Source organism: Carassius gibelio, chromosome A7, assembly GCF_023724105.1.
Source record: "Carassius gibelio isolate Cgi1373 ecotype wild population from Czech Republic chromosome A7, carGib1.2-hapl.c, whole genome shotgun sequence".
NCBI lineage: Eukaryota > Metazoa > Chordata > Actinopteri > Cypriniformes > Cyprinidae > Carassius > Carassius gibelio.
In genome coordinates, this window is record NC_068377.1 from 35,774,521 (window position 1) to 35,794,999 (window position 20,479).

A 20,479-nucleotide genomic window follows, 5' to 3' on the forward strand; every position below is an offset into this window, starting at 1 on the left:
GGATGATGAAACAGTTTTGATGCAAAACAGAAGTACCAACATCACTCGTGAACGTAAGACGGAAATCAAAGCCGTGTCACGATGAACGTGATTATGTCTTGACAAACATCCTAAACCCATAACTGTAGGTTATTAATATGGATGTGCAGCTGTTTGTTGCAGTATGGTGTTAATGTTGCACTGTGGGAGTTTGCTGTGCGTCGATGCAGAGCTGCATTTCAGTATTAACACGCTGTCAGTCAGACAAACACCAAACACACGCTGAACTGTGGAGAGGGGATCATGAGTGTTTGCAGCAGCACTGATTGATTCATTAGTCCACAGAAAGCCTGTTAATTACAGCACACACCTGCTCCAGCAGCACTTCACATGTGACACCACACACAATGTCTGTGGGGAAACAAACTCACTGCTGGGTGTCATTATTAGCACATGCATGTAGTTATGATTGTGTGTGTGTGTGTGTGTTTCAATCTAGATATTTTTCGGCCTTTTAACACTCATACACTTGAGATATATGTATTTTATATATGTAGAAAGTGCTTAAAATTATTATTTTTTTTTCATTTGTTTTTTTTTTTTATTTATATTCAATTATTATTGTTAGTATTATTATTATTATTATTATTATTATTATTATAGATTAATTTTTCAGCCTTTTGACAAAACTGAATATATAGCTCAATATATGTGTGTGTGTGTGTGTGTGTGTGTGTGTGTGTGTGTGTGTGTGTGTGTATATGTAATTTATTTGTATTAGTAATAGTATTATTGATGGCTTAAATAAGTGTTTTTTTATTTATTACTTTATTTATAGTAATTGTTTATTATTATTATTAACTAAACAAAAAATACATCTTGATGTTTGTTTTTTCTTTCAGAAATCACATAAAAGGGTGATTTTTATACATTTTGTATTTATTTATTTTTCATTCTGATATTTATTATTGTTATTCTTTATTTATTTTTAAGCCTCGTGACAACATTTAATATACATCTTGATATTTATATATTTATTCAGATTTTTATTGTGGTTTAAATTAATATTATTGTATTATTTTTGGTTAATTGGTTATTTTTTATTCATTTATTATCATGTGTTACTATTATTATTAGTTTATTTTTTCACCCTTTTGACAACATTCAGTATACATCTTTACGTCTTTGCTCAGAGACGGGCTTTTTTATTTTTCATGTATTTGGTAATATTATTTATTAATTGTTTGTTTAGCATTTTTATTTAGTTTTATTTCAGCCAAGCAGTCACTATAAATAAAAGTGGATTCCTTTGATTTTAATAATCATTAAAATCTGCCTTTTTTCTCTTGAGCCCTTTTGATTAAGCCATGATTAATGTCTTTTTATATGGACATGAGCAGCATGTATTTCTGATTAGCATGCACGTGATGTTGTGTGTTTGTCCAGCGATGACGGGGAGTGAGAGCGACGGCTCTCGTCTCATTGAGCAGTATGCTCCCTGTCCGTACTGCAGCTCTGGGCCCCGAGGGTCCGACCCAATGCCTCTGTCCCGCTCCAGCCACAGCACCGTCCACTACTTCAACATGGAGGACTGCGTCCTGGCAGCCGTGGACCAGGAGCACATCACCTGCCCCAACCACCCCAAACCCGTCCCGCTACAGGAGCTGGTGCCCGAGCTCTTCATGACCGACTTCCCTTCACGGTATGAGAACAGTTACACTTTTAACCGTCTCTTGACCTTTTTTAACATTGTCACTCCAGTTACGGTGTGTATAAAGTGATGAAAACCAACTAAAGACCACAAAACAAAATCACAGATCAAATGCTCATAAATGCAGAAGTAATTCCTTTTGTTTTCCCACCAAAATGATGTCACTTCCTGGAGTGTGATGTCATAAAGGAACCAGTTTTTGTTATTTAGCGGGATGGAGAGTGATATTGAGGACGCAGGAACAGCTTATAAATTGATTAACAGTTAGAGTAGATGTTTGTGTTAAATGTTTCGAATTTAGAAATTAAGAAAGCGCTGAAATGTGTCAGTTGCAATTAAAAAGAGAAGAAGAAAAATAAAACTGTCAAATGAATCTCATCCTACCATTTTCCATGTTATCATGGTTTTAATGTGACAAAAGCCAGCTAAAAACCACAAATCATCACAGGATCCATCAAATTTACACCTAATATTACTGTTGTCATCTCCTGGAGGAACGACCTGTAAATGGATTCAAAATTTGACTTGTTCGATTCAAGTCTGGAAACTGGAATATTTCATAGGAAATTGTCTGGGTTTTTTTTGGTAATAGAATAAAAGTAATAATATCTTTTGGTTTGCATCCATCTAGTCACAAATAAAAAGTAAAAAATGTGTATTTCATGCATTTAATACATGCATTTAATTACAGTTACTTCATAATAATATTAACCTTTTTGCATTGAATTACCAGCAAAACTATATTTATTTTTGTTTATTATTATATTATATTATAATCTATGTCTATATCCATTTATCTATATCTATGCAACCCAGACATTTAAACAATAGTGTGTGTATATATATATATACAACACACTATTTATATATATAACACACTATTTCACTACAGGTTCACATCACGAAACACTCGAATTAAAAGCTAAATGTGTTCATGAGCTTCATCCCAACAGCTGTGTCGCCCGGAGATGTCTTTAATTATACAGAAGGGATGAATGAGTTTGCCAATTATTTATATGATTATGCAATCAGCATAATCCTCTCGGCTTGATGTCTTCTAAATGAGTGTTTCCTGTTCATATCTTCTGATATATTTTCAGCATCTCTCCTCCAGTCTTCAGTGTCACATGATCCTTCAGAAACCAGTCTGATATACTGAATTATTATCAGTGGAACAGTTGTGCTGTTTAATGTGTTTTTAATAGAGTGTAAATATTGTGTAAGAGCATGAGTCACACATGCATACAGTGTCTGAGGTCAGAGCGTGTGTGTGTGTGTGTGTGTGTGTGTGTTTCAGGTTGTTCCTGCTGAAGAGTGATCTGCAGTGGACTGAAGACGCAGCAGATATCCTGGGACAGGGGGGCAGCGGGACCATCATCTACAGAGCCAAATACAGAGGTCATCCGGTGGCCATCAAACGCTTCCACATCAAGAAATGCAAACAGCAGTCGCTCAGCAGCAGCACAGGTACGTCCCCCGTACTTCCTCCCAAACCTGCGTCTGTTGACTGTAGATCGTCCCGCTCGTCAGAGGTGAGGTGTAAGCCGTGTGTTCCTGCAGGCGCATGTAAGGTCAGAGGTCAAGCGCTGTGGTTTTTTTCAAGGCTCGCAGCGGGACGCACAGCGGCTCTGAGCGATGGAATTTCCTGTGAACAGAGAAACGCTAATCCTCGCCGGATTTCTCCTGGTGTGTGTCTTTCTCCGATCCAAAACCTACTGAGATGCAGACTTTAATGAGACATATGCTGAAAAATAATCCCCAGTAGAGGGACTTAATTCAAGAGAAATTCTCCAAAAACATGTCTTTGTCTTTTGTCTGTTTACTGTTTATTTAACCATAATTTAAAGACACCAAGTTTGTGTGTATATGTGTGTATATGTGTGTATATGTGTGTATATGTGTGTGTATGTGTGTGTATGTGTGTGTGTGTGTGTGTGTGTGTGTGTGTATATATATATATATATATATGCGCACCTTTGGGGAATTAAATCCAAGAATTCCATACAACAGGTTGAAAAAATAAATAATAATAAATAAATGAATAAATAAATTATATATATATATATATATATATATATATATATATATATATATATATATATATATATATATATATATATATATATATATATATATATGTATGTATAAAATTATTTATTTATTCATTTATTTATTATTTATTTTTTCAACCTGTTGTATGGAATTCATGGATTTAATTCCCCAAAAGTGCATGCTGATAAAATACATTAATTGCACTGTAAATGGCATTTCATAAAAAACATCTGCATTGCATTTTAGTTTTAGTGATGATAATAAAATCTGCATTTTTATTATTATTTTTTTTTTTTATGTGGCTGACAATTTATTTTTCTTCACAATATAGCAAACATGATTTTTCAATATTTATACAGCATGCTTTTATAAAACCTGCCAGTCGTCTTCCTAAATCTGTGATGAGAATAAATTATGAATCTGTCGTCAACAAGAGAACGTCTCGTTGAAGTTTCAGCAAAACAATAAAGGCTGTATAGTTTGAAAGCCAAGATATTAATATTTGTTTAAATTGATTTTATTTTTATAATTTGAATTATTAAATTCTCAAAAAAACAACAACAATACTAATAATTATTATTATTGTCTTTTTTGAGAATTCAAGAAAAGCGATACAAATAAGTAAAATCACAATTCAGAGTGTAAATATATATCATATTTAGATATAAATTCTTACATTGTAAAGATTTTAATGCACAACATGCAAAGAAGTACGCCTCAGAGTCATGCAGTGGAGTATGACATGAATATGATTTATATGCAACAATTTTAATAAGTAACATAATTTATTTATCACCATAAACACATTTCACCAATTACAGAGAAATCAGAGAAAAAAGGCGATATTTTACTGAATGTAGACTTGCTATCAGCTGTTTCACCTCATGTCTCAGACTCAGATACAGTATATCCACTTCATAAAAGAAGATTAACATTACATCTCTCTAAACTATAAAGTCTGTTAGGAAGACACATCACATGTAAGAGGAAGCACATCTCTTTTCATTGTAGATCTGATTTCAGAAAACTGGCCTGAAGTAGCATCCTGGATCCCCAAAAACATGTTGAACTCCTTCAGCAGTGTTCAGACTCCTCGTGTATTATTTCAAGCTAGCGTCACACATGAACCGAAGTGTTTAGGAGATGTGTGAGGCAGCGGGACACGGTCTGCAGTCGGGCTCATTAGGAGTTTACAGAGCCAGAGCAGCTCTTTAACCCTGCAGCTGTAAATCAGAGCATTTATTTCAGCTTTCCTCTTCGAGCTCACAGACTGGACTTCAGGTTTATTACAGCTCTTAATGAGATGAGAGAGGTCAGAATGTGTTACGCAAGACCTGATCCCTGACCGCTGCTCTTTTAACCTCACAGTTTGAGCTGACGGACACTTATTTAATTATTATTATTATTATTTTATTTTTTATTATTTAATTATTATTTAATTTATTTATTATTATTATTATTATTATTATTATAAATGCAGCGAAAAAGAACAAAGAAACACTAGGAAAGGCAATAATTGATAACACTCAAATAAAATAAAAAAAATAAAAAAATTAATTAACATTTATTCATTTTTTTACAGTTACTAATTTACTAAATAATTAAATATACTGAAATTTGTTTAATGAAATATAAAATGTAATGAAATGCATACGTTCTAGTTGGCAACAGATAAATAAAAATAAACATTACATTTACATTTCCATGTTTCACATGTACTCATTTAACAAATAAAGTAATAAAATATATGAAAAATATATTAATGTATTTTACGAAACAAAAATATTTTTTGTTTAAGTTTAAGTTTATTTTTGCAAAAAAAATATACATTTAGCTGTAAATGCATACATACATTCATGCATACACACACACACACACACACACACACATGAACTACATATGTTCATTTTGACAGCAAATAAAAAATAATTTGAAATAATAACATTTATATATTCACTTTTATTTAGCACATATATATAATTTTGCACTTTATTTTATATAAAAAATTATATATATAAATTTAATTAAAATTAATGTTTAATAAAGTCCTTTTGGGAAAACACACACACACACACACACATACATACATATATATATATATATATATATGTATATATATATGTATATATATATGTATATATATGTATATATATGATATTTTGATTGCTAAATGACTTTATGTAAAAGTAAGTCACTTGTTTGTTATTCAAAACTGTTTTGTAAATAGCATTTTTAAATGATGTAATGCATTGCCACAGAGAAACAGTAATTTTCCACTCCAGAGCGCGTGGTGTATTGGCGTGCTGATGTGATGGTGTCTGCTCTGTTGTGTATCCGAGCCGCTCTCCTCCTCAGGCCTGCAGCTCAGTAACGGCGTGTCTCTTCACAGACACCATGATGAAGCACCTGCAGTCGCTGGATGCGGCCCACAGCTTCTCAGAGTTTCGTCAGGAGGCCAGCATGCTCCACTCCCTGCAGCACCCGTGTATCGTGGCTCTGGTGGGCATCAGCATCCACCCGCTCTGCTTCGCCCTGCAGCTGGCACCGCTGGGCAGCCTCAACACCATCCTGGAGGAGCGAGCCAGAGGTGCGTCTCAAATTACAGAAGACATCGCCAAACATAGAGAGCATGCAACAATATATTATTATTTATTATACATTACTATACACCTTTATTTGAAAGTAAAATATTAATTAAATAAAAAAAATTGGGCATATGTTTTATATGTTAACAATATGTTTTATTGTTTATATAGTACAATGTATATGTTTGTGTGTGTGTATAAATAAATAAATAAACATATATATATATATATAAATATATATATATATATATATATATATATATATATATATATATATATATATATATATAATTTTTTTTTCATTTATTTTAATTTATTAATTAATTTCATTTATTATTATTTATTTTTTTCATTTATTAATTTAGTGATAAATACATTTGAATAGATATCAAATAAATGGCATTAAATAAATAAATAATAAATATAAATATATATAATAAATACATGTGTGTACATTTTAATAATTTTTAAGTGTATTAATTTAGCTAATAAAAAAAGAACAAAAAAAAATACGATTTAATACAATGCATATTTTACTATTGGCAACAAATAAATACACAAATGTAATATAATAGATAAATGTGTTCATTTAGCAAATACAAATAATAATAAAAATCGATCAAATGTAATGTTGCTTATAATATTTATAACATTTAATTAATATAAATGCTGAATATTTGTTAATGATTAAGCAGTGCAAAATTATATAATAATTTAGAATTTAACACACACACACACACACATATATATATATATATATATATAAATTTTTTATTTTTTAATTCAGCAAATAATTTAATAATCTGCTGTTCTTTAGATCTGCATCTATTTTATAACTTATTCAGAGAATATGTATTAGTTTTTGACATTAAAATGTAAGCTTTTAATTGCAACAGACTACTGAACAAACCTAAGAAGCCTTAATAGTTTTCAGAAAGCCCTCATCATTACGAGGGGTTTGTGAGAGAAACAGACTGAAGTTACTGTCCGCCGCTCCTCAGGCTCTCAGTACGTGCCGCTGGGTCACATGCTCACCTTCAAAGTGGCCTATCAGATCGTCTCAGGCCTGGCGTATCTGCACAAGAAGAACATCATCTTCTGCGACCTCAAGTCTGACAACATCCTGGTGTGGTCTCTGGAGCTGGACGACTCTGTGAACGTCAAGCTGTCCGACTACGGCATCTCGCGCCAGTCCTTCCACGAGGGAGCGCTGGGGGTCGAGGGCACACCTGGGTACCAGGCTCCTGAGATCCGGCCCGGCATCGTCTACGATGAGAAGGTACAGAGAGCCCCCCAGCAGCTTTTAGTGTGACCGCACAGTCTGCTTACTGCCTCCATTCACACTGAATTCACATTTTTCTCAATATCTAGTCTTTAAACTCCCGTCGTGGTCATTTAAAGACTGGTAACCCTTAGCTTTCACACTGACACCAGGAAGCGATGTTAATATGACTACTACATGCAAAATACTGTTATGATGGAGACATTTTAACGTTATGCATAACTAGAAAAAAAAAAGACACATTATTTATGAAATAATTTATATAAACATCACATTTGTGCTTTTAAGCTCTACAGTGCATTTTATTTTGTGTTTTATAATTGCATTTATTCATTTGACAGACACAGTTTGACTTTTCTCCTATTATTGAGCCCCATAATGCTACTCTATATACCATTATAAAATGTATTCATGTTTTAAATTAGCTTTTATTTTTAAATGAAGTTTTGGTTTTAATGAGTCTATGATGCACTTCTATCATTTTTTTTTTTTAGGTATTTATAAATATTTATATTTAATTTTCACTTTATTTTTAGTGTAGTTTTTAAACTTATTTATTAGATTTGATTTTAGCTTTATTTCAATTACCAAAATTATTTGTAATATTTGGCTACCATTTATGCTTATATGTTCAGTTGTCCTTTTATTTTAAGTTTTAGAAATTTTGTTAGGGATTTTTTATTATTATTATTATTTTTATAATTGTAGTTTTTTCCTTAGATGTAATTTATTTTAATTTTAGTCTTGGTAAATTTAGTACTTCATCTTAAACCTATTTATATGAATTAGCTGCAAATTATTATTTATTTTTTTACATTTTTATCAAAATTTTCTGTTTAAGTTTTATTTCAATTACCAAAAATAACTAAAGAGTTTTGGTTGCCTTTTACAACACTGACGCTATCCAGATTTTAATTCTACTTATTTAATTCTGCATTAGGCATCAATTATTCTGGTTTTTTATTTTTTGTATCCAGTGTAACTTTAGTATATATATATATATATATATATATATATATATATATATATAATTAGGGGTGTCACAATTCTCCAAATCCTCGATTCGATTGCATTTTCGATTCTAAGGTCACGGTTCGATTCGATTCTCGATTTTTACATTTATTCTCTTTAAAGCACAGATTGTCATTTTTCAAACTAGACTTTTATGTAATATAATATCTGACCTTTGTTTGCAATGTACCACATTACGCTGTCAAATTTAAAACTTTTATTAACAACATAATGTAACAATAACTTATATCTTTAGTCAATTGAAAACTTAAAATAAACTGCCATCCAGTTTCTCTTTTGTAAGTGCAGTCACAAAAGATGACATTCAAGTTCACAACAAAACAAACAAAAACAATAAAAAATGACTAAACTAACCTTCAAATATTACGATGTATCTATTTAAAAGATTAAAGATAAAACGCTTGTTAAACACTTCACTGTCATTCATTTAGATTTATTTATTATATATATATATATATGTGTGTGTGTGTGTGTGTGTGTGTGTGCATCATTACAGTCTGTAAAATATGTGTATCTCTTATTACAAGACTGCAATCACTAGCAATCAGAAGAATTCCAGTTAATCAAGTATCTACAAAAGATCTACTCTATAAACAATGCATTAAATTACATTAAAGACAAAAATAAATTAAACAAGAAAAAGAAATGATTACTCGCATGTATCTGGTCCACTGATGAAGTCATGGGTCAAGTCAAGTGAATTATTAATCATTTTCTAACAGGCGTCGAATACTGACTTTAGGAAAAGGGGAATAACCAATGACATTTGAGATAACAACTAAAACAGCAAGCCCCGCCCCACGACTGACAAAAATAAAGTTGTTAGCGCGAGCAGAGGTGAGATGATCGAGCGCGAGGATGTGGGGAATGAGCATGCGCGCGCGAGGGCTTTTATTGCGTGCAGAGTACATGTCACGCGCGCGAGAGAGTTTCAAATGAGCTCGCGGGCTCCCGTTTCTTTGCATCCGATTCAGTTTTCCTCTCGCGGAAGCCATATAGCGCGCGCGCCAGCATCAGTTGAATACTCGGTTATTTTTGTCATTGATTTGCCGTCATACAACATGGGGGCGTGGCAGCATCGACGATTCCATTTTTTAATTCGAAGTTCGACACTGTGACTTAATTTCGATCGATTTCGATTTAAAATCGAAATCGTGACACCCCTATATATAATATTTATTTATTTATTTATTAGTATTTTGAAGTATTATTTTTATAGTTTTTTTTTTCTTAGCTGTATTTTTTATTATTATTATTATTTATTTTTTTTATTATTTTTTTTGAATATTTTTAGGACTTCAACTTCAACTTTTTTATTTGAATTAATTGCAAGGCAGCATATCTAATTTTCATTTCAGTTAAGGTTTTTATATTAGTTTTTAGCTTTATTTTAATTAATTTCTATAATGGTTGTAATTATTTTAGTTAAACATGATTTGTAATCGTTTGAGGTAACATTTACAGCATGTATCCAGTATTTTATTGCGCTCATGTAAATAACAGCATTAGTGTCAGCTGATGAAGACTTCACTGAGGCACAGGTTGAAATGACGTGTGATAATCAGCAGCACGTCACAGCGTCTGTCGATAGAGATGAACTTGTTTCACAACCACAACGATTCAGTCTGAAAGCTGAGAGCGACAGGTTTTCCTTGAGATTGCATGTGCATCCCTCGTCTGTCGGCATCCAGTGACTTCTGACTTAATTGTTTTTTTTTTTTTTTTAACATGGGTGGGGGGGGGTTATATTTTACAATGCAAGGAAGTATGCATTTAAATTTTCTGTCAAATATTTATGCTTATAATATATTTTGTAATGAATTTATTTCAACCAAATGTATATATATATGGATGAATTAAAATGTATTTGGGCATTTCCTCTGCAAATATAACAAGGAAATATAGATTTCTGAATATAGGAGTATTTTATTTTAATTTATCTTATTATTTATTTATTGTTTTGTCAGACTGAATATGAAAGGTTGTGACAGTATAATTTAGATGGCCTGTATGTGTGTGTGTGTATATATACGTGTGTGTGCGTGTGTGTGTGTATGTATGTATGTATGTATGTATGTATTCCTGTGTGTGTGTGTGTGTGTGTGTGTATATGTAGTATGTATGTATTTATTCCTGTGTGAGTGTGTGTATGTGTGTATGTATGTATGTATTCATGTGTGTGTGTGTGTGTGTGTGTATGTAGTATGTATGTATTTATTCCTGTGTGAGTGTGTGTATGTGTGTATGTATGTATGTATTCATGTGTGTGTGTGTGTGTGTGTGTGTGTATGTAGTATGTATGTATGTATTCCTGTGTGAGTGTGTGTGTGTGTGTGTGTGTGTGTGTGTGTATGTATTCCTGTGTGTGTGTGTGTGTGTGTGTGTGTGTATGTATTCCTGTGTGTGTGTGTATGAATTCCTGTGTGTGTGTGTGTGTATGTAGTATGTATGTATGTATTCCTGTGTGAGTGTGTGTGTGTGTGTGTGTGTGTGTGTGTGTGTGTGTATGTATTCCTGTGTGTGTGTGTGTGTATTCCTCTGTGTGTGTGTGTGTGTGTGTGTGTGTGTGTGTGTGTGTATGTATGTATGTATTCATGTGTGTGTGTGTGAGTGTGTGTGTGTGTGTGTATGTATGTATTCCTGTGTGTGTGTGTGTGTATGTATTCCTGTGTGTGTGTGTGTATGTATTCCTGTATGTGTGTGTGTATGTATGTATGTATTCCTGTGTGTGTGTGTGTGTATGTATGTATGTATTCCTGTGTGTGTGTGTGTGTGTGTGTATGTATTCCTGTGTGTGTGTGTGTATTCCTGTGTGTGTGTGTGTATGTATTCCTGTGTGTGTGTGTATGTGTGTGTGTGTGTGTGTGTGTATGTATGTATTCCTGTGTGTGTGTGTCTCAACTACAAACTATTTCCTGTTTCTTCACATGCCTGCTCTGTGATGTCATGTCAGGCCACCCAAATTAAAGCGAAATGTGGAAATTGCCTTTTTTTCTCTTTGTGCTGGCAAAGCCAAGCATCCTAAAAATACAGATCTGGATTGATACGGCTCTGCTCAGAGCTCATGGCCATTTATAGAAATGACCCAGAAAGAGGTTTAATAGAAACATGTCTTCCAAACAATCACAGGAGTGTGTGAAGTACGATCTGCTGTGTCAGAAATCATGACTTCCTTCTTTCACTTCTCCACCTCTCCTCCGTCCTGGCCTCACATTTCACCATCCACATGAAGTCTGCGCCATATTTGCACTGCACAAAATGATCTGTATTTTTATTTGTTTTTCATTACAAATGTCCAGACATTTAACAACGTTTTACAGCAAGTGGCTCCCAGTATGAACATAATAATGGGTTAATATACGGAGAAAACGGCTAAATATGAATTGTGTTCGTTTGTGGCTGAATAAATCAACTCTGTTGGATAAAAAGTTAAATATTGCATCCATTTTTACTTGAGGAAAAAATGGGTTTCAAAAGAAAAATCACTGCAAATATCTAAACATTCACAAATCAAGATACGTTTACTTCATTTAAGTAAATGTTTATTACATTAACTAAATTCTACTAAATAACAAGATTATTTTTCTCAGCCAACTTGCATTTTTTTTGTGCATTTTTTTTCTGTCAGAAAAAGTCAGATTAAAAAAAATCAGTTAGGTCTATTAGATATCAAGTTTTGTATTCTGCATTAAAATGTATGCTTAAGTTTATGCTTAAAATAAAAAGTATGTCAGTGCAGTAAGAAAAAATGATTATTTTTCTTGTTTTAAGCATAGACTCATTTAATTTTCATGCATTTTTAAGAAAACAAGATTTTTAGTCTACGCAAGTACATTTATTTTGATTTAGGATTTTCTTTTTTGATATTTGTATTAGAAAAAAAAATGTTTTTGCAGTGTTGCAGATTTTCAGGCCAGGAATTGCACACACAGACGAGACCAAACCAGACGTTTATTATTGTTTTCATTCATCAGATCATGTCACAGCCAGAAAAATGTAGTTCTAGTTTACTTTCTACCTTGCTCAGCAAGACGTGGAGTTGCATGCTGCAAATGTGTGACTGTTTAACAGCATTACGGTGCATTGCTCTGTGCTTCAGGTGGACATGTTCTCGTACGGCATGGTCCTGTATGAGCTGCTGTCCGGCCGCAGACCGTGCATGGGTCAGCACCAGCTTCAGATCGCTAAGAAACTGTCTAAAGGAGTCAGACCGGCGCTGGGCAGCTCAGAGGAAGTGCAGTTTCACTGTCTGCAGAAGCTGATGCAGGAGTGCTGGGACACCAAACCAGAGAAGGTACAACACACACCCGTCTCCTCCTTCAGACGCATTCACTACGAAAGCTATATAGCTCAAAATCAGCTCGACTGTGTCAAACCATTATTGTGTTCCTGTAGCATGAACAGTAGAGCAATGCGTTTCTGATTCCCAGAGAATGCATGAACTGAGAAAATGTGCATGATTTTTAAAAGCATCTGCTAAATGCAAAATATAAATGTCAGGACAAATTTTTTTTTTTTTTACTTTGAAAAGGTCAAATTCTTAGTGTTTCAGATGGTATTTGTCATTAAAGTAAGCAACAATGCTGAAAATGTTTGTTTATACAGAATATACACTACTGTTCAACAGACTTGGCTCAGTACTTTTTTTTTTTAAGAAATTAATATTTTTGTTTAGAATTAATGCATTCAATTGATCAAAAGTGACAGTAAAGTCAAAATCTTTAAGGAAGGATCTAAAGATTTCGGCTAAAGAGCAGCACATTATCAGTTTTCAACAAATGATAATAATAAGAAATCAGCATATTAGAATGATTTCTGAATACTGAAGACTGCAGTAAAATTCATCTTTGATCACAGGAATAAATTAGATTTTACAATATACTCGCATAGAAAACAGTTCTTTTAAACTGTAAAAATATGTAATTTTTTTTCTATTTTTACAGTATTTTTGATCAAATAAATGCAGCCTTGGTGAGCAGAAGAGACATTATTAAAAAGTCTTACCAACCCTGAACATTTGAACTGAAGTGTACAGCAGACAGAAATAGTCATGTAGGCACATTCTGTCTAATAGTGTCTAAGGCATGTGTCTAACAGTGTCCTGTCCTCCGGTGGCTGTAGCGTCCCCTGGCCGCTCCTCTCATGAGACAGATGCAGGATCCCAGTTTCGCTTGTCTCAGGTACCTGCTCCCCTGCGAGGAACACAGCCAGCTCTTCTTGTCCCCGCTGCAGGGACACAGCGCCGTCTTCTGGGATGGAGACAAAGACGACAGGTGCGTTCTTGAGAGAGCACCATGCTTTTCCATTGCTCTGTTCCAGAAACCTAATAAGCCAACTCGCTTTCTGTTGTCTACATAGACAGCTGTCTTCTAAGGGAACTGAAATGTAAACTCAGATGACTGATGAGGTGGTTTCAACTGATTTTAATAGAGTTTGGTTTTAGCAGGTCGATGCATTAATGATTTAATACTCTACACACAAATATTGGGTAAAATAGTCAACATTTAGTAGCAGTGAGCATTCTTTACAGACGCCTTTAGTGAATGAGTTTTTAAGTATATTTATAGTTCATTTACATTTCCCTCACTCTAGTGTTATTTTAGTGTTTTTATACACTATTATAGTATTTATTAATATGATTTAGCTTATATTTTTATATTTTAATTTTTAATTTTAGTTTTAGGGTTAGGGTTATTTTTCTATTTCATGTTTATATAAATATACCAATAAGTATTGCATAAATGTTCATTTTAGTTCAGTTTTAGTTTTTTATTACATCAACGTAAAATTGTTATTTCAGTTAGTTTTCAAGTCAACATTTCACATCTTTTTATTTATAAAATTTGTAATATTTTATCTTCATTTCAGTCAACAAAAAAAAACAAATTTTAATTTCATTTATCTTTTGAATTACCTTTTTTTTTTTAATTTTTTTTTTTTTTTGCTTTTTTGAATATTTAAATTTTGCCTTTTATTATTTCTGTTCATGTTTTAGTAATTTTAGTACTTCAGCTTATTTTATTTCACATAATTTCCAAGGCAACATTTCTACATTTCATTTTTTTTTTTTAATTCTTTTTTTTCTTCACTTTAGCAGAATTTTTTAAATGCCATATCTATGTACTTATTTTACTACTATTTTGAATTAGCTTTTATTTTCAGTTTTCATTTTAATTCAATTCTCAGTCATTTTTATTTTATTATTATTTTTATTTAGTTTTCAATGCAACATTTACATTTTTGGTGACATTTGGGTACATTTTTTTGCCTCAGTGAACAAAAGCCCGTTTTACTGGTTTTGGTTGTAGTTAACTATAACAGCACTACTGCATGTGACTGTGATCTAGAGTTGGCCTAAACAAAGCTTTAGGAATAGCATTCGTGTCATTAGTGTGCTCTCATTAAATTGCTGTCTACGTAGGCAGCTCAATAGGTTTTGGAACAGAGCCTTTTCAATAATGAGGCCGAAAGGCCAAAGAAAATGAAGTATCTCAAAGTACCAGGTTTGCACTTTACAGAAATCACCCTCGTCAGCCGGTACGAGCCCGTAATCACCTTTTCACTCCATTTCCCTCATTTAAACGCTCTCCCGTTTTTTTTCTATTTACCACCAATTTGCTCCCCTTCAGACCTCTGGCTCACTCATATAAACACCCTCATTAAAATCTTTCAGGAATCTCATTTTTCCAGCTTCCCTGGATGCTCTCAAGCCTCCTGCAGCTGGAAACACCTGAGAATATCAGGGAATCTTAAAAATGTGATTTTCAGATCTTAGGAATTAATCAAATTATTATGTCATTTGTTATGTGTGTGACAGTTTTGGAGTTCGGGGTCATAGAAATGTCTTAAAAAAAAAATTAATGAGTATACTTTTCAGTGATGCTTTAAATTGATCAAAAATTACAGTAAAGTCATTTATGAATGAGACATTTATGTATATCATATATTTATATATTGTTGTATATATATATATTAATATTTTTTACATATGCTGTTCTTTTGAGCTTTCTGTTAATCTGAAATCCTGAAAAAATAAGCCACGGTTTCCACAAAAATATTAAGTGAAGACTGGAGTAATGATGCTAAAAATTCAGCTTTGCATCACAGAATAAAAAAGATATTTTAAAATACTGTACTGTGTTTTTGACCAAATAAATTCAGCATCTATTTGTTTGTTTGTTAATAATAATAATAAAAAAATTATTTTAATTTATTCTAAATTAAATCTAAATTTCAGTTAATGAAAACAAATGTTAATGACATTTATGCACTAGTTTTATAAATATTTGGAGTTAGATTTTTAGATTTATTAGATTTATGAAAATTTTCGTTTTTCATTTGATTAGCTTTTTTATTTTATTTTTACATATATTTCTATTGTGCTATTTCGTTTTATTTCGGTTTTAGTCATTTTAGAACTTCAGTCTACTTTTCCAGTTAATTTTCAAGGCAACATTTGTAATTTTTGTTAGTGAAATTCATTAATTAATATAATTTATTCGTTTGTTTAGCTCTAAAGTGTTTGATCTGGTTTTAAAATGTTGAGTGTTTATGTAGGAAGAGTTATCCTTATCTTTGTAATCAGAGATATCTGGAGCAACCATTGAAATTTATTGAAGAAAAAAAAGAGAGAGAGTAGAAACTCGAAAATCCTGCTTGAACCAGTCTGAGCTGGTTTAATTTGGCCTTTCATCTTTGTGAAGCAGCTAAAGAGTGCCAAAAACCACCCTAAAACTGCCTAAAGGTCCAGACCGCGAGACCAAACGAAGCTATTCCTCTGGTCCTAACAGGTTTGAGTTGGTCTCTCCTCCTGGCCGAGCTGGGGCTAGCTGAAAAGTGCCCAAAATCATTTGTTTTGTTTCCTCCAGTCCGGGAGACCACCAAACCAATCTGGGCTGGTTAAACGTATTATCTTTTCAGCAGGGAAGCAAACAAGACATCAAAACATTGGCACGAAGCAGGCAGTAAAAGCTCCATGTGGGTTTTTATGATCTAATGACCCCCTTGATCCAGTAATACCCTGTCAATTATATTTGCACGAATCGCTTTATCATCACAGCCTTTATTCGTCAAGGTTTGACGTTGCCAATTATATTTTCGCGTCTTCGTAATCAAAAGGGGGAAAAAAGGAGAACCCAGTAAACCGCTTGCTAGGGTATTTGGATCAAAAGCGTGTGTAGTTGAATCACAGGGGTGCGTTTGTGACCGATTGAATCATTGGTGTGCTCTGTCACAGCGCACCGTCAGATAAATGACTCCTCTCATCAAGTAATGAATCACTGTTCAGCAAATGAATTAGAAGAATACATAAACCTGAGCCCTGCTCCTGCATAACAGCGTAATGTATGATAAATGCTAAGATTCAAGACTCTTCATAAATCATGTGCAGATCTGAAATCATTTGGGTTTGTACGACATACTGTGTTGGTACAAAAGAACAGAACAGCAAGGCTTGGGTTGTGTGCATTAATTTCATTATTACTGTTAAATACCAAGACCTTTAAAAGGAATATTTCCTGGCTTTGGTAATATCTTTGAAAGTTGTTGTTTTGACTCTTTTGTGAATAAACCAGCCAGAACACCCTCGCCAGTGTTATATTTATGTACTACTTTTTATATATATATATATTTACATTTACATTTATTCATTAAGCAGATGCTTTTATCCAAAGTATTCAAAATATTTGTTTTGAATCAGCTTTTATGTTTATATTCCCAGTTTAAAATTTTTAATTTTAGTTTAAAATGTTTGTAATTGTAATATTATGTGCTTTTAATTTGTGTTTAATATTAATATTTTTATTATTGTATTAATATATTTTGGTAGTTTTTATTTTGCATATATATTATTTGTATAATAATATATTTAGTTTAACAAAGTTTTTAATTGTTTTATTTTAGCCCTGAGAAAACCACCACTCACAGTTATTGCTTACAATATTTATTCATTTAATTGTTTGTTGGTTTATTATTAATTTCTAAAATAATTAATAATACATTTATTTTTATTTTGGTTCTATGAGCGGTGTTATTTTATAATTTATTTTATTTTATTTTGATATCCATCCATCCATTTATATATGTACACACACACAGTTTGGGTTTGTCATTTAAGTGTCAGTTGCCAATGCAATATTTCTCATTTTAGTCTAATGTTTTATTTTATTATTCATCTTGATTTCAGCTAACATAAATGTTTTAATAGTTTTAATTTTAGATAACAGTAGTAACCCCAAGAAAAAGCACCATTCACATTTGATTCTCAATTTATTGATTTATTTATTCTTATGTTACAATTTAGGTATTGTTTATTTCAGTCTTAGCCTTTATTTCTCTTGTAATTTTCCAAATGTGGATTTCATAACTGCTGTGTCCCAAAGACACATTCACGTTTCTCTGTGTGTGTGTGTGTGTGTGTGTGTGTCCTACAGGAATTACACGGTGGTAAACTTGGCCAAGGGGCAGGTGGAGGTGAATCGGATGCCTTGCCCAGGAACACGTCTGAGCTGCCAAATGAAGATGGAGAACAGCCTGTGGACGGCCACTGAGGTGCGTTCAGCTGTCAGTCGCAGCACTGGGTTCAGCAGCGCACGATCTTTAACAAGGAAACAGCACTAATCAATAGACGCAGTAAAGGAGATTGTTGTAACTTATGTCAAACCAAATGCTTGTTGCACAAGACTTGTGTGTCATTTATCCACCGTTAGCAGAACAGCAGAAATAATGATGATTTTCAGACAGGTTTCCTGAACAAACTGATGTTTCTTCCCTAAACTCACACCATTAGTTGAGACGGTCCTGATTCTGATGCCTCTGGATCCAAATTTGATTCATTTTAAGTGATACTTTTAATGGGGTTTAATGTTTAATGTTTTTTTTTTAATGCAGTTAAATGCGCTTAATGTCAAGAATGCATTAAATTGATCAAAAATGACAGTAAAAGGTTTATAATGTATCTGAAGGTTTCTATTTCAAATAAACACTGTTTGTTTATTAATCTAAAAATCCTGAAAAAAATATTGCACCAGTTAATCACAAAATAATATAAGGCAGCATGAAGTGTTTTCAACATTGACAAAAAATAATAAGTGTTTCTCGAGCCATAAATCAGTTTATTATAATGATTTCAGAAGGATCATGTGACACTGAAGACTGAAGTAATGATGCTGAAAATACAGCTTTGATCACAGGAATAAATTACATTTTACAATATATCAAAAAAAGAAAAGTTTTTTTAAATGGTAAAAATATTTCACAATAATACCTGTATTTTTGATCAAATAAATGCAGCCTTGATGAGCAGAAGGTACTTCATTCAAAAACATAAAAAAAATCCCAAACTAGGAACAGTGGTGTATTTGAAACATGGAGCACAGAATAACTGTGTATTTCAACATCAGATCAATTGATGCAGATCACCTTTAAAATATTGTAAAGGATACACATTTTGTAATTTTTAGTCTGGTTCATGTTGTCTTGTTTTGTTCCAACCATTAAAGTGTAAGAATTATATTGCAATCCCCATCTTTACACACAAACCACCTGAAGTAGTGCATATACCAATAAAAGATGCATGCTTTTTAATGCACAGAATGAAAGCGTGTGCAAATGCTTTATTCAGTGAACTTCTGGTGGAGCTGAACACCCTGAAATTCACTTGTCCCGATAAGAAGTGAACAAAAATGGTTCTGAATACGGTCTATTTCGCGATTCCCAACCCTCTTTGTGAGTGAACACAGCAGATGAATGGAGATGTTTATCTTGATACCTTGTTGCTGTTTCTGCAGGAACAGGAAGTCTTTATCTACAGCCTGAAAGAGATGTGTCCCTTGAGTCACCCGCAGAAACTGCTCTCCTGTCCGGCTGTGGTCACCTGTCTCTTTTTACTGCCCGCCAGGAAAGAGGTCAGTGCCCCGGTGTGCAGTCATTGTCATGTAAACTATGCTTCTGCTGATCCTGTTCTTGCATGGGTTGTTTTTCTAGCTTTCTTTGGATATACAATGTAAAAACTAAATGTAACACAGGAGTCATCTCAAATTAAAGGAGTAGTTCATCAAAAAAATGTAATTTGCTAAAAATGTTCTCACCCTCAAGCCATCCAAGATTTTTACATGGGAGCAGATTTTTGGAGAAATGTAGCATTGCATCACTTGCTCACCAGTGGATGCTCTGCAGTGAATGGGTGCCGTCAGAACGAGAGTCCAAACAGCTGATAAAAACATCACAATTATCCACACCATCAATTAATGTCTTATGAAATACTGGATGTTTTTAAGAAATAATTCCATCATAACGGTGTTAAAACAACTTTAACCTGTTGTTTCCAATCAAAATATGAGTCCATAATACACAATAATGCTTCCTCCAGTGAAAATGTCCATCCCCTGTTGTCTCTCACTTCAAAAACTACCCACATTTTTGTTTAGAGCCGTTTTGGACTGTTTCTGCTTGTAAACAGTGTTTGATCTTTGACTTTTCACTGGAGAGGACAATTTTATGAAATAGATTAGCATTGGTTTGAAGTTAAAAACATCTTAATGATGGATTTGTTTCTTACAAACATGCAGCTTTTCTTTTCACAAGACATTTAACTGAAGGACTGGAGTGGTGTGGATTACTTGTGGATTACTGTGATGTTTTTATCAGCTGTTTGGACTCTCATTCTGACGGCACCCATTCACTGCAGAGGATCCACTGGTGAGCAAGTGATGCAGTGATGCATTTCTCTAAATCTGGTAAAGAAACAGACTCATCTACATCTTGCACAGCCTGAGAGTTTGCAAAATTTCATTTTTGATAGTCAAACTATTCCCCCGAGTATTAAAAACAGTTAACAAG

At 33.1% G+C, this 20,479-nt stretch overlaps 1 protein-coding gene across 6 annotated transcripts in view; it reads left to right on the plus strand.

The window, feature by feature from the left end:
- The window catches only part of LOC128017390 (leucine-rich repeat serine/threonine-protein kinase 1), a 74,106-nt gene that overhangs the window by 45,096 nt on the left and 8,531 nt on the right, over positions 1-20,479 (plus strand). For all 6 annotated transcript variants that reach the window (XM_052602769.1, XM_052602766.1, XM_052602764.1 and 3 more), the window contains 8 exons: positions 1,426-1,681; positions 2,988-3,157; positions 6,132-6,329; positions 7,329-7,606; positions 12,741-12,935; positions 13,763-13,914; positions 18,073-18,190; positions 19,429-19,545. In XM_052602769.1, the coding sequence (XP_052458729.1) occupies positions 1,426-1,681; positions 2,988-3,157; positions 6,132-6,329; positions 7,329-7,606; positions 12,741-12,935; positions 13,763-13,914; positions 18,073-18,190; positions 19,429-19,545 (1,484 nt within the window). The remainder of the gene's footprint in view (positions 1-1,425; positions 1,682-2,987; positions 3,158-6,131; positions 6,330-7,328; positions 7,607-12,740; positions 12,936-13,762; positions 13,915-18,072; positions 18,191-19,428; positions 19,546-20,479) is intronic.